This window comes from Colletotrichum karsti (genome assembly GCF_011947395.1).
Source record: "Colletotrichum karsti strain CkLH20 chromosome Unknown Scaffold2, whole genome shotgun sequence".
In the NCBI taxonomy this organism is placed as follows: Eukaryota; Fungi; Ascomycota; class Sordariomycetes; order Glomerellales; family Glomerellaceae; genus Colletotrichum; species Colletotrichum karsti.
In genome coordinates this window covers 393,339-406,734 of record NW_024065902.1, presented here as the reverse complement: position 1 = coordinate 406,734, position 13,396 = coordinate 393,339, and the positions used below count along the sequence as shown (strand labels likewise).

The 13,396-nt window shown below is 50.6% G+C and overlaps 5 protein-coding genes across 5 annotated transcripts; 3 read left to right on the top strand and 2 right to left on the bottom strand.

Moving 5' to 3' along the window:
* Positions 1–122: 122 nt before the first annotated feature.
* CkaCkLH20_00677 (beta-lactamase family protein) lies at positions 123–1,265 on the top strand (the record flags this gene model as incomplete). Its single annotated transcript, XM_038883397.1, has 2 exons — positions 123–947; positions 1,005–1,265. The coding sequence occupies 2 exons, from the start codon at positions 123–125 to the stop codon at positions 1,263–1,265; spliced, it is 1,086 nt and encodes a 361-aa protein (XP_038750992.1).
* A 737-nt stretch (positions 1,266–2,002) lies between these two features.
* CkaCkLH20_00676 (uncharacterized protein) lies at positions 2,003–3,265 on the top strand (the record flags this gene model as incomplete). Its single annotated transcript, XM_038883396.1, has 2 exons — positions 2,003–2,162; positions 2,220–3,265. 2 exons carry the CDS (start codon positions 2,003–2,005, stop codon positions 3,263–3,265), a joined length of 1,206 nt encoding a protein of 401 aa, XP_038750991.1.
* Positions 3,266–3,582: 317 nt separating this feature from the next.
* CkaCkLH20_00675 (uncharacterized protein) lies at positions 3,583–6,291 on the bottom strand (the record flags this gene model as incomplete). The annotated part of the gene is made up of 1 exon (XM_038883395.1): positions 3,583–6,291. One exon carries the CDS (start codon positions 6,289–6,291, stop codon positions 3,583–3,585), a length of 2,709 nt encoding a protein of 902 aa, XP_038750990.1.
* A 1,441-nt stretch (positions 6,292–7,732) lies between these two features.
* Positions 7,733–9,247, top strand: CkaCkLH20_00674 (carboxylesterase; the record flags this gene model as incomplete). The annotated part of the gene is made up of 1 exon (XM_038883394.1): positions 7,733–9,247. One exon carries the CDS (start codon positions 7,733–7,735, stop codon positions 9,245–9,247), a length of 1,515 nt encoding a protein of 504 aa, XP_038750989.1.
* Positions 9,248–10,922: 1,675 nt separating this feature from the next.
* Positions 10,923–13,283, bottom strand: CkaCkLH20_00673 (uncharacterized protein; the record flags this gene model as incomplete). The annotated part of the gene is made up of 6 exons (XM_038883393.1): positions 10,923–11,890; positions 11,953–12,075; positions 12,173–12,364; positions 12,425–12,623; positions 12,684–13,023; positions 13,084–13,283. 6 exons carry the CDS (start codon positions 13,281–13,283, stop codon positions 10,923–10,925), a joined length of 2,022 nt encoding a protein of 673 aa, XP_038750988.1.
* Positions 13,284–13,396: the final 113 nt, after the last annotated feature.

The following is a 13,396-nucleotide window of genomic DNA, read 5'->3' as shown; positions in this document are numbered from 1 at the left end:
GCGAAAGAGACAAGCCCAGACTCTGACGGAGTTGCGGGACTGGCAGTTCTCGCTGTTGATAGTTCAGGTGAGGGCCCTATAACATGCAGTCATGATTGCATTCAAGACTAATCCAGACTGGCCTGAAAGGAGCCACTCTCGTCGAAAAATACTTTGGTAGAACCAGTAGTATAGGAAGCGACAAGATCGATAGCAACAGCGCGTTCTGGATCTACTCCATCACGAAGACGGTCACAGCAATTGCAGTACTGCAATGCGTTGAGCGCGGTCAAGTCCAGTTGGATGATCCCGTGTATGACATCCTTCCTGAACTGAAACAGTTCGGAGTGCTGGGCTACGACCAGCAGGGCCAAATCAGCCTTACTCCTCACAAGGAAAGAATCACTCTGCGGCATTTGCTTTCCCACACCAGTGGCGTCGGTGTCGATGTCTTCGATCCGCGCCTTCAAGCGTGGCGAATGTCCCGCGACGAACACCCGCAAGCCTTTTCAGGGGACTCTAAGAAGGCCTACACCATCCCGTTGTTGTTCGAGCCGGGCCAGGGATGGGCTTATGGTGGCGGCGTCGAGTGGGCTGGCATCCTCGTCGAGAGGTTGAACAAGATGAAGCTCGGCGACTACATGAAGACGCACATATTCGACCCTTTGGGTATGACGAGCACAACCTTTCACCCTGACAAGGATCTGAGCATTCAGGGAAGATTGGTCGAGACGAGCACACGAATTTCCGATGGTACTCTTGTGCCCATGAAAGGGCCATACCCTGGGGTTACGACTGATGACAGCGGAGCGATGGGTCTGGTGTCCACCGTCCCCGACATTGCAAAGCTGACGACTGATCTCCTTCAACCAACCCCGAGACTGCTTCAATCCAAGTCTGTCGACGAACTATTCTCGCCTCAGTTCGGCCCTGATACTCCAGCCGCAGGAATGCTGGCATATGGAGCAGTGAGTCCTCATCTATTTCGTGTTTTTGAACTATTGAAGCTGACGCAACTGGTCAAGATGATGTACGGTCGACTTACCGGAGAGCCGTACGACGCTGAGAAAGTCGGCCAAGCTCCAGGTGCGTACTTCATCAAGAAGGACTCCGCAATCCTACCTGGAGGGACGCTGGTGATGACTGGCATCCCGAATCTTGTTTGGTTTGTCAACCGCGACAGGGGCGTAGGTGGCCTCTATGCTAGCGCCATCATGCCGCCTGATGACGCTAAGAGCTCCGAGTTGATTGCTGCTTTTCTGAAGGAGGTTTTCCACAAGCAATGAGTGATTGGTGTAGTCTCCCTCGTGTCGGTTTCTAGGGCGATAAAATTGGACTTATTTCGGCCATTTTACATTGCAACAATGTGATGGAAATTCAGCGCTGCACCAGATTCTCCCTCTTCTCGGTATCATGAACAGACTGAGATGACCTTTCGATGTCCGTTTCCCCACTCTGTGCGCCGACGCTGCCCGGACTCGGGGGAAACTATCAGCTTCTCAGCCCCGAGTGCACGCGCCTTTGGTCTTGGTCTTTGGGCCAAGGTCAACGTCAATCGGACTCGACAAAGTCCTGAGCGCCGAACAAGAATATCAGACTGCCGCACGTGCATCAGACGAGCAAACTACGCCGAACGCGTCGTCAACAATCCCCTGTCTGGATAATTTCGCCTATTGTTGCATCGCATCTGGCCCCTGTCCCCGATTTCATCAATAGATCTATCATGTACTGGTTGTGCCGCAATTCAGGGATGTCATTCGTGGGTTCCACGGATTCCACGAACGTTCATATTTCGAGTCTCCCTTCCATATGCAAGTTGTACTTTTCCATGCACTTAGGTTGCAGCCGTGAAACGGGGCTCACCAACTTTGCAGGCGCGAGCGGCGGAGAATATCAGACGATGACAGCACTTATATCGCATATTCCCTCGAGGAGGATGTAGGCTCTAAAGGTGCCTTGCGTCTCAGCCACCCGGGTCTCAATTATTCATGTTTTGAAGTCTGCATGCAATAATATTTCTACAATGATCGGTTCATTATTGCTGTTCGCCCTATGGGCCGGGGCTTCGCATCAGATCCCGTTACTCGGCAGCCGAGAGAATGACAAGGCCTCGGGGCCGCTCCGTTTCAGTAGTAATGGGGATTTCAAGATTTCGATATTTGAGGATTTGCACTTCGGAGAGGGTAATTTGCTCTGTTTCGTTACGACTGATGAGACCAGACAAGCTAACAAGAGAGTAGACGCCTGGTCTTTTGGGCCTGCTCAGGACAAGAAGACCGTCAAAGTCATGAATGACATACTCGACGGAGCAAAGCCTGATCTTGTAGTTCTGAACGGCGACCTCATCACCGGAGAAAACGCCTTCTTGGAAAACGCCTCATTCGTACTCGACACGCTTGTCCGTCCAATGCTGGACCGCAATCTTCCCTGGGCCAGCACGTACGGAAATCATGACTACCAGTTCAACCTCTCTGGAAGTGACATCCTTGCCAGAGAGAAGCAGTGGTCCAATGCCCGTACTCAGAGCATGGTGTCAGGCGACGTCGGCGTTACCAACTACTATCTGCCGGTCTACGCGTCAGATTGCACGAAGGATGACTGCACTCCGGAGGTCTTGCTTTGGTTCTTCGACAGCAGAGGCGGGTTCAAATACCAGCAGAAGGACTCGTCAGGGAAGCAGGTGGGAAATCCCAACTGGGTTGACGAGAGCGTTGTTTCGTGGTTCAAGTCGACCAACTCAGGCCTGGTCGACAAGCACAAGAAGAATATCACTTCCCTTGCTTTCGTTCACATCCCGCCCGACGCGTCTCTTGGCGTTCAGAACAAGGGAATCGACCCATCAAAACAGCCCGGTATCAATCAAGACTCGCCGCTCTCTCGACAGGCTGAGGGATGGTGCTCGGACGGATCTCAGAAGACTTCATGCAGCTACGGAGGTCAGGACAAAGCATTCATGGAGGCAGTCACGGGAACACCGGGGATGCTTGCAGTTTTCAGCGGCCATGACCACGGCAACAGCTGGTGCTACAAGTGGGATGGCGCCGTCGACGGCGTAAGCGTGAAAGGAACCGGTGTAAACCTCTGCTTCGGTCAGCGATCCGGTTACGGAGGCTATGGCAACTGGATACGGGGAAGCAGGCAACTGCTTCTGAAGCGAGATAACCTGTCAAAGGGTATACTGGACACCTCGATTCGTCTGGAGTCGGGAGACGTGGTTGGTTCAGTGTCCTTGAATTCCACGTACGGGCAAGATCAGTATCCAGTCACACCTGATCAGCGGACTTGAGTATCGAGATTGGGTGTGGTGTGGTTTCATGAGCATCAAAGAGCAGTTATTTGGCGAGTTAAGGGGGCCCTGGGATGATGAGATGGAGATACCAATGTCCTGAGGGCGGAGTTGAGGGCAGGTTGGGCCTCGTTATAATATTCGATTCTCGGTATTCACATATAGATCTCGATGCTTCATATGAACCTACTGGATCTCACGGATCTTGGTGGCTAACTTTAAACATACATCTATGCCTACTTCTATTACATAGAACCAAATGCTATTGGGTTAAGATGAATAAAGCTGTATTCGCCAATTCACTGCAATCGTTTGGACTACTCCATCTTGGTCAACTCCCACTCGCCATCATCACCCTTCTGGGTACGAATACCCTGACTAGCACTCCACCAAGGTGGCAGATGTTGCTGCCTCTTAACGAACATCAAGGCAGCTTCACCACATATCCAATTAATTCTGTCGTCACCAGTGGTAGCCGGTACTGACCGGCTACCGCCTGGTTCCTGCATCATCAGCCTCGAAAACAAGCATTCCTGGAACGTTTTGGCTGCCTGCTCCATGATAAGTCTGCTTTGCGCCCAATGCGGTACCACGTAAGCTGCTTGCAATATATGGGCAGCACAACAAGGCAAGGCGTATTCCTTGAGTTTCCCATCCGGTGGCCCAAGGACATTCTTCACCAAAGACTCGCAGTCTTCCCTCATATACCTCATCATGAACCAGGCATAAGCGTGCAATACCACGAAAGGGAAGCTGATCTGGGAGTACTCAGACGTGAGAGCGCGGCAAAGCCAGATCACCAAGTCATGGGTCTTTAGGGAGTCCCCTTGGGGTTTCTTCCCCGGCTGTCTGTCAACCTCCTTGGCGCTCTTCGTCTTGGACTTTGCAGGCTTCTTCTTTCCCTCGACGATCGACGAAGGACCGCCAGCTTTCTTCATAAAGTCGGCGATGATGCTGTAAACGTCCTCCGCAGTCCAGGTATCCTCAGCAGTCTTGCCCAGCTTGTCCAGGTATCTGGTGTCGAAGGCCATCCAGGTGGGAACGTCCCACTTGAGCATGCGGTTCGGCACATCTTGCAACATTCTCGACCGCGTATTGCCGCGTCTCTTCGAAGGATCCATAACACTGACAACCGAAAGTCCCAGTTGCAACATGATGGCTTTAGCATAATCATCCATGCTGGTAGGGAGGCGTCCAACGAAAAAGTTGCCCGGCCCGAAGAACGTCTTTGCGCATTCCATATCCGGCCAGGGATCTTTGATAAGACCCTCGCTCAAGAAGGCGTTATACATGTGCATTGAGGCGGCGATAGATCGTGTGACGTTGGAAACGTGGATTCCGGCTTTGTAGACTGCCAATTGATAGACATACAAAAGTAAGCCGCATGCAACCGGATGTCTCTTCCAGAAGCCGTGCTTCTCAGGCTTTGGCCCAGCCGTCTGTCCTTTCTTCTTCTTCAGAAGCTTCATTTTCTGCTCGTAGATGGGGTCGTCTTTCATTTGGAGGCAACCCAGGGCGACTGTTCTAATTTCCGTGTCGATTTCTTCCAGGTCATCGTATGTGCCTGCTGAATCATGAACACGGTGGTAGTGGGCCCACATATCGTACATGATGTTCATCTTGTTAAGCATCTCATCCTTAGGCATAGAGATTTCATCTGAGTCGTCAAGCTCGTGATGCACGTCTATCATGACCTGGGATGCAAACACGAGGTAGAAGGGGATCCTTCGAGTTTGGAGCGTTTCCCTCAGACCGCGCATGAGAGCGTCTTCGATGACGTGGGGCCAATTGCGTGAGTGCGAAGTTGACCTTTGTGCGATATGCTCATTGATGAACATCAGGTCTTCGAATATCTGCTTCAGGTAGTTGTAGTCTTTGTCGAATCTTGCGTTGCCTTTTTTGGCCGTAAACTCCCCATCGATCGGGAGGATAGGTCCAATGGGTTTCCCATCGGCCTGCAAGGAGGGTAGGATATCGGCTAGCATGTTGTATGCGTTCATGTAGCTTTCCTTTCCCGCAACGTATCTCTTCTCTTCCGTGGAGGGGTTAAGAGAAAGATCGATTTGCTCGGCCTCTTTCGGCCCGGCTATTGTCACCCAGTCCCAGAGCAGGGCGTGGTTGTTCTTCAAGATGCCATAAAAGCCCTTTTCGTGCGTTTCGAGAACCGGAAACACTTCTTGAATCATGTGACGCGCCAGATCAAAGGCTGTGTTGGTAGCGACAGCCACGGCCGGCAGTTCGTAGTCTTTGCAACAGTAAGAAAACCATAGCGCTTTCACGGTAAACCGTGTCTTCAGCAGATCCTGCCACAGAAGTGAGATGATGAACATCGCCTCATCATCCGACATATTTTCTTCTGCTTCGTAGACCACATCGACCTTTGGCTTCTCGACATCGGGAGCGTCGATGAATTCCTGCGAGGGCTCGGAGACAGTCAAGCCTTCGAACTTGTTGGAGAGACCGACATCGCTTGCGTGCGCGGCTTCCGCGGTCATCAACGGCCTGAGAACCTCGCGTACCTTTTCCAGAATGCCGACGAAGTAGTTGTGCTTCATATCAGACTCCTGTTCCGTCTTTCTTCCAAGCGCCGCCAGCCTATCCCTGAACTCCTTGCGCACGTGAATTACCCGGTTGATCGCCGTAACGAACCATTCCGGGACGGCGGCAACATCCTTCTTCGAGTTACAAATGAACTGCGCAAGCGGAATGTACTCGTTGACGGCGACAGTGTACTTCTTCGGGCCATTGGTTGTGGATCCAGCTGGTTTCGTGGGTTTCTTGTTGGGCTTCTTCTTTTTGCCTTTACCGCCGGTGGCTTTTGGACGGGAAGCTCCGGGATTGGAGCCATCTGTAGTCTCGGAGAGAAGATCGGTTGGATAACCGCATCGTTTGGCAGTTATGGCGAGCCATGATGCCACGAAATTGGTATCCTGTTTGTACTGTCGATAAACGCTCTTCAGGGGCCCTGGGAGTGGTTGTGACGTCGGTTCCAGCGTCGGTTCTCCCGCCGGGTTTGTCTGGGACATGGTGCCGATGTCTCCTAGAGCTGATGTCTCAGTTTATGAGAAGTTTTTAGAGAGAGCTGGAATTGCGATTCGGCGTCGAGACATGAGGCCAGATGCCCGATAGCAGCTGAGGGTTGTCTTCATCAAACAAAAGATCGGTGGAGGAGCGTGGAATGAAAGGGCGGGTCACGTGGTGATCTCCGCTTGTTAATTGTACCACATTTTCATAACACTTTATTAAGTACATACATAATTCGATGCACAGCATAAATGCATCTTCAGAACTTCACTTCCATCCACTATTCATTCAGTTACCTATGCAGTGGACCGTGGAAACACTCTACGCCAAATACTTCAGCCAGACCTCAACACTACAATGCTGGGAGGTATGAAAATTGCTCTTGTTTCATGGACGATGTAAATCATAGCATCACACGTAAGAATTATATGGCTTTGGCTTTCCTTCTGTCCATGCAGACACATAAGTGCATCCATATCGTGATCTTGTTCAGCACCATTTTCCGAGTCCCAATGTTCCAAGTTGCGGTTGTCTCCCGCAGCTTCCCATGTTCACTCGTTCTAATCTCGACTTATCACGGTCGTTCTCCTACACAGAAATTCTCGGAGCTAAAATGCGGAAATCCCCCTCCGGTTACTCAGAGCCACTCAGAGCCACTCGGAAGCGCGACGAGTTTGACTTTGAAATTCACGGCCTGCAAGGTTCATGCCTATTGGATACCCTTCATTGCGTATGTCTTAGAGTAGATTTGGATATGACATCGCTTCTTGCGTGTGACTGGGCCTTCGGGACTTCCAAGATGGCTCTGTCCCGTTTTTCAGTTCCTGGAGCGGGTGGCTGAGTCTAACTGCTTAGATCCGATTGTAAGGATTCTGACACAACTTCTTTAGGGATAGTTTACGAGGCCGCAAAACCTGCCTTGCCCGCAGTGTGCGTCAATTGAGAGACCTCGGACCGGCTTTACTAGAATAGAGCTTCTCAGGCTGACAAGCCCCAAAATCGGGGTTATCCGCGCGGTTGACGCTGGGATATTTCACGCTAGGAGAACAATCTCAGCCACATCAAGTTCTTGATGCAGGCGCGTCATTTACGACGAACGCTCTTATTTCTTACAGGCTTTAATGACAACCAATCACGTCTTTCCGTCTCCGACACTATGTCCGGTGCGCAGCCTCCTTTCGCATTTGAGCATGCGCGAAGGAGCTATTCTAGGCCAGAAAGCCAACATCATTGTCACTGCTTCAGGCGCTTCTCGACTTGATATAAGATGGGCACGTCGTCGAAGGGATTAGCAAGAACATTCTTCACATCACAAACAGCTCATATCACAAAGTATCTCAGAAGTCTTTCAAGAAGTCATTTTGGCGTAGGCTCGATTATAGAACCCTTTTCTCATTCGTATCACACCGATTCATATTTACTGGAGAATCTTCAACACCGAAGATGAGATTCTCAGCTGCATCATCGCTATGGATGCTGAGCGGGCTCTTGAGTGCAGCCGACGGCTCACCTACTCCCGCCGATGACCTTGTCGTGAAGACATCTTCAGGGCAGATTACCGGCTTCATCAATTCTACCTATCCAGATGTACGGCAGTTCCTAGGCATTCGCTACGCAAAGCCGGCTGTACGTAAATTGCGCTTCGCGCCGCCTGAGCGCTACACCAGCAACGAGCCTTTCGTGGCGAACAAGACACCTGATGCTTGCCCCCAGTTCATCAGCAGCATGCGCACAATCATCAACGAAGCTGTCACAGAGTACAACAACTTTGCACCCATCAGCGAAGACTGTCTTTCTCTTTCAGTGTGGGCTCCCAACGACATGAAGAAGGGCGACAAACTACCTGTTTTTATCTGGATCCATGGAGGTGGCCTGCAAACCGGCTCTTCATCTGTGCCATTGCAGCAGCCTCCCGCATGGATTCAGCGCAGCAAAGGCCATATCGTCGTGGCTATACAATACCGCCTGAACATCTTTGGCTTCCCCAACGCCGCCGGCCTGAAGCAGTCTAACTTGGGATTTATGGATCAACGCATGGGCATTGAGTGGGTTCGGGACAACATTGAAGCTTTCGGCGGCGATCTGAACAGATTGGTACTCTGGGGGCAGTCTTCCGGTGCCGCTTCTACCGATGTCCAGAACTTCGCCTTCCCTAAGGATCCCATCGTCAAAGCCTTCATCCAGAATAGCGGCAATGTTCTGATTCCCCCTGCCACCGGTCTTGCTATATCCGACCCAGCACACAGCAACTTTTCATTCGTTGCCAGGGAGCTTGGTTGTCCTCCTGTCCCCGAGGCGGAGCTGGCTTGCATGCGCACTCAGTCAACCAAGCGCATCGTTGACTTTCTCGCCAATTACACAGATTCCATGAAACAGCCTGCCCTCGACTTCCTCGCCACTACAGACGGCAAGTGGGTGTTCTCCAACTACACCGAGCGTTACGCCAAGGGTCTCTTCAGCGACCGCCCTGCCATCTTCGGGTCCAACCTTCGCGAGGGTAACATCATGGTTCCGTTCCCAAAAGACCCCATACACATGGGTGTGAACGATACTCTGTCGGAGAAGTTGACCCTCGCGCTCTTCCAATGTCCCGCCGCTCACTCCGCCGGGTTCCGAGCCGCTGCCAAGCGCAAGACATACCGTTATATCTACAGCGGCAACTTCACCGATATCAGCCCCTATTTCTGGTCTGGGGCGTACCACATGACGGAGCTGCCTCAGATCTTTGGGACCAGGGGCGAGTTTAACGCTGCGGCTTCGGAATACGAAGTCAAAACTAGTGATGGTATGCAGGACTTATGGCTTGGCTTCGCGCAGAACCTGGATGATCCCACGAAGGCTGGGTGGCAGGAGGCCAGCGGCGGCAAAATGCTCATGCTAGGTGCGCCTGGGGGCCCTGATATCCAGGTCATTGACGAGATGGTGGTTGACGATCCTTGCAAACAGGCAAAGCTTTGAGTTGCCAGGCTTGTTTAACCATCTGATATGGAGGCGTGGAAAGGTGCATCCTTCTTCCTGATCTTTTACACCAAATATTTTGAGCATTTAGAACGGCATTTACGGTGGTTAGCATCAGCATAAGGAGTTGTAAATAGACAGTCCCAACAACAGACTCAATCTTACCTACAAGACATTCAATCACTTGCAAATTGCAGCATAGTCTACATTAACTAAGTCGATGAAACAAATCACATGAACTAAAGTTGCTGTAGCTTCCAAAAAAAACTCACTTCCAATGTTACTCTTGTTATGTTACTGCATGGTGATGTTAAATAGAGCAAAAAGATAAGGGCAGCTGCATTGTTTTGCGCGGCAAAGATTGTTACAGTGGTGAGCAATCCCCTAGAGTTTCAACAACCACTTCCACTAATAAATCAAACTCAGGCGCTCAACACTAAAATGCAACCCCAACAAGCCGGCCAGTCTTGCAGCTACTAGCGGTCCGATATGCGCAGACACAAAAATGAGAGAGCCAACAATTATTACCCACAAATGGCAAAAGATTTTGACCAGCATGGGGGTCGAACCCACAATCTCCTGATTCCACGGTGTATCGTAGTCAGACGCCTTGCCATTGGGCCAACCGGCCAGACAATTCAGAACACCTGAGGTGCCCGTCTGTGCAGGCTGCGAGTTGGAATTGGCTTATAATCCATGAGTGAGCGTTTACACGGGAGCTTATGCACAGAGACCCAACTCACATCAAACTCTCCGGCTTTGGCGCTTCTCCAATCCCTGGTAGTCACGTAGTGCAAATGCCATGGAGCTGTCTTGTCCTAGTAGCTGCGAAAGACCAACATTCCAGTCACTCAGATTCTGCGCAATCGCCATATGACTACTGGCCGCTAACAGCCGGTGGCCAGGCTAAATGCAATTCACCCACGAGTACGGACACCACCCTTGTCAATGCAGTTTTGCGGCGCACGCCACGGCGGCCCGTCATTCAAAAGTACCCGATGGTCCGCCCGTTTCTCATCACGCCGTTGTCTTCAATATCCCCCTCCGCACTGATTCCACTTCCCCGCCGAAGGCCAGACCGACCCGACAGTTTGGACCACCCAATCCTCTGCATTGGTAACGCGCGCGATTTGCTTTGCTGGAGGAATGACGACCGAAATGGAGAGCGAGAGGGTGCAGGCAGTACGTCACTAATTACGCTTCCTCCTCAAGCCTCATATGGTGTGGATGCTGACCGCACTCAGGATGTCGACTTCGATGAATTCATTTCTGACGCCGATTCTGCGCTTGGAGAGGCAAGCCAAGTTGACAGAGTTTTATAAGAATACGATCTCACAAAGTTAAGTGAGGGCCGAACTGAGTATGCATGGATATTGGAACATGTAAGTGACACCTCCCCCCTTGCTTACCACAGTAAAGGCTCCTATACGCAACTGACTGGATTTAGTCACGCTATATACGTGAGGAAACCGTATTAGAGCTCAAGCAACGTCAATATGCCGCATAATATGATAAAACAATGAACCAGTCTTTCTGGGGGCCTGTCTCAATACACCATACCCAGCGATAAGGACATCTCCATTGAGACATGTAGAAACTAGAAAGAACAAAACTCTGCCGGTGTTAGAATGCTAGACACAAGTCAGACGAGGAACTTTGATAGAATCAGATTCTACTAATCTTCCTCCGAATCATCTGAATCAGATCCAGACGAGCAATCGCTGTCCTTGTGTCGCCTCCTCTCAAGCTCATCCACCATGTTGAGGCTGGTTCCCTCCAACCGACTCAGACTAACGTCATTTTGCCACCCGTCAATCTCTTCCGGAACATAGAGAGTTGATGTCATATCGAAATCGTAAACTGGATCACCAGGAAGAGCGTCCAGGACAAGCAGCTTAATTTTCAACTGAGGAAATCCGGCCACTGCTTTGCACAACTTCTCGATGACCCAGTCTGCTTCATCTCTGTCCCCTCGTATTCGCGACCAAGATTCAAGGATTATGAAGATGACGTCCTGATCTTCCAAAGACTTAAGCAACCCCCGAAGAAGTTTGACAGCATACTCTAGCTTCTTGGTTGAGTTCTTCATCAGTCTTTTGTTCTGTTGTCGTTGTTGGAGTTGGGACAAATCGACATCAGGCCGCTTTTCAAGACAAAACTTCAAGAGCTGGCCATTGAGGCTTTTGACACACGCCATGGGGTCGCAGAATTCGCTGTCGAAATTGTCGTTCTTCCTAAGCCCGCAGAAAAAAGACAAGACAGCGTAATTTGTAGACCTCTGCAATGTCTCAGCCAGTATGGCGGCTGTGAAAGAGAACGGGTTGAAAAGCTCTTGCGGGGCGTTTTCCGCTTTAACGGCCAGGATGCTTCGCCTGTCAAGGCGAAGCCAGTCTCGAAGCTTAGAAGAAGACATTATCCACTGGCTTTTCTCTCTGTCGTCGGACGTTAACTGGCCGAGGCCGGCACGGATGCACCCTCTCAAGTGTTTCTCCGAACTTGGCTCAAAATCTTTGATGGTGTCAACCCATTTCTTCACAATTTTGGCGTTCCTGGTGGCCAGGTTCAAACTCTCGTCTTCCTTGACACTGCTGCTTGTTTCCACGGGATGCGCAGGCTGTATTGCTAACGGCTCTTTACTTTTCACTGAGTTATTGTTAAACATCAATCCCTAGAGAACGCCAGTCTGTAAGGTAGACTAGACTTACCACCGCCGTTGACGGGATTGAAGTTAGGATGACTCGCGTACAAACGAGTAAGAGAATTGACAACGTCTAGAAGTTTGTTCTGAAAGGCAATGGCATTGACCCTGTCTTCTCTCAAGTCCGTCACTATTCCTACACGAATTGAGATGTTAACCAGGACTCAATGGGAGCCACATCATGGCAGCTTTTGTCTGTGCTGTCACAGGGGCCTGATTTCACCGACCTTGGGCGAGTTCCTCAACAGTTTTTAGTAGTGTTCCGTTCTCAGTTATGGCTTCATGCATTCTCCCCATACGGCGTTCGCTGCAGACCTGTAGTTCGTCTTGGAATTCCGATATGCTGCTGTCCAGTAACGTTAACGCGTCAGCCACCTTGTCCTCAGTCCCAAAGTTTTTGATCTTCGTTTTCGTTTTGGCTGTGACTATTGTCAGCGCACGTAGTCTCCAGTGGAAACTTGAACGTGTCTAAGACAGACCTTTCCAGTCCATGGTGAGGTCGTTAACAATCTCTTCAAGGACCACAAATGTGGCCACCAGGATTCCATCAGCCTTTCCGTGCAGACGTTTGGACTTTATATGAACATCCGACAGGCGCTTGATCTTATCCAACTTCTTTGGGATATCTGCCAATGCGTTCTCAATGGACTGTCGCTTTTTCTCATGTTCATGTGCAACCTAAACATTGTTCATCGTTAGTTTCGTCCATTGGCGTCACGCTTGAACCGAGATACGTACAGCAAGAATAGTCATGATCCCTCCAGAAAGAACAGAGCCGTAGTCACCGCTAGGTACCATAGACATGATTGCTCCAAGCGCCGAGTCTTGGCTATTGGCACTCCGAACACATCTTCGGGCAAAGCTTTTGCAAGCCCCCCAACTCCCCGTACCATCTCGCTGTTCGACGACTCTGTTTGCGATGATGAAGACATCGGTGAGGTTCAAACATGCTGTATCGTTTGACTTGTACCCAAAGCTTTTCAACGCTTTCCGAGTTTCCATGTTCTGGGCGAACCTTTGAAGGGTGCTTTCAAAGCGACCCAGGTGCTCCCTCGATTTATCGAAACATTTGTTTAGGCTTCTCCTTGTCAGCTTGATCGCCAGGTGATGGGAGAGATGGAAGAAGTCCGTTACTCACTCAGGAACCTGGCTTTTTGGGACAAAGCAATCGAGGTCGTCGACGAATACCAGCTCTTCGGCGGTGCCAACCGTCTCGCTCGCGCTTACAGCTCTGTTGGCGAAACGCGCAGCACTATTCTTTGTCGTTATCCATTCCGCAGGCATCTCGGGAACGGTTTCGACGACTTGGAAGCCGGGATCAATGTTGTTGAGCCGCATATGCAATACTACTCAGCACACTCAACTCTTGACATGAGCTTCTTAAAGCAGTCGAGATTCTGGACACAACAGTTTCAGGTGTGTACTCCGTACTAATGAATCTAGACGGACGC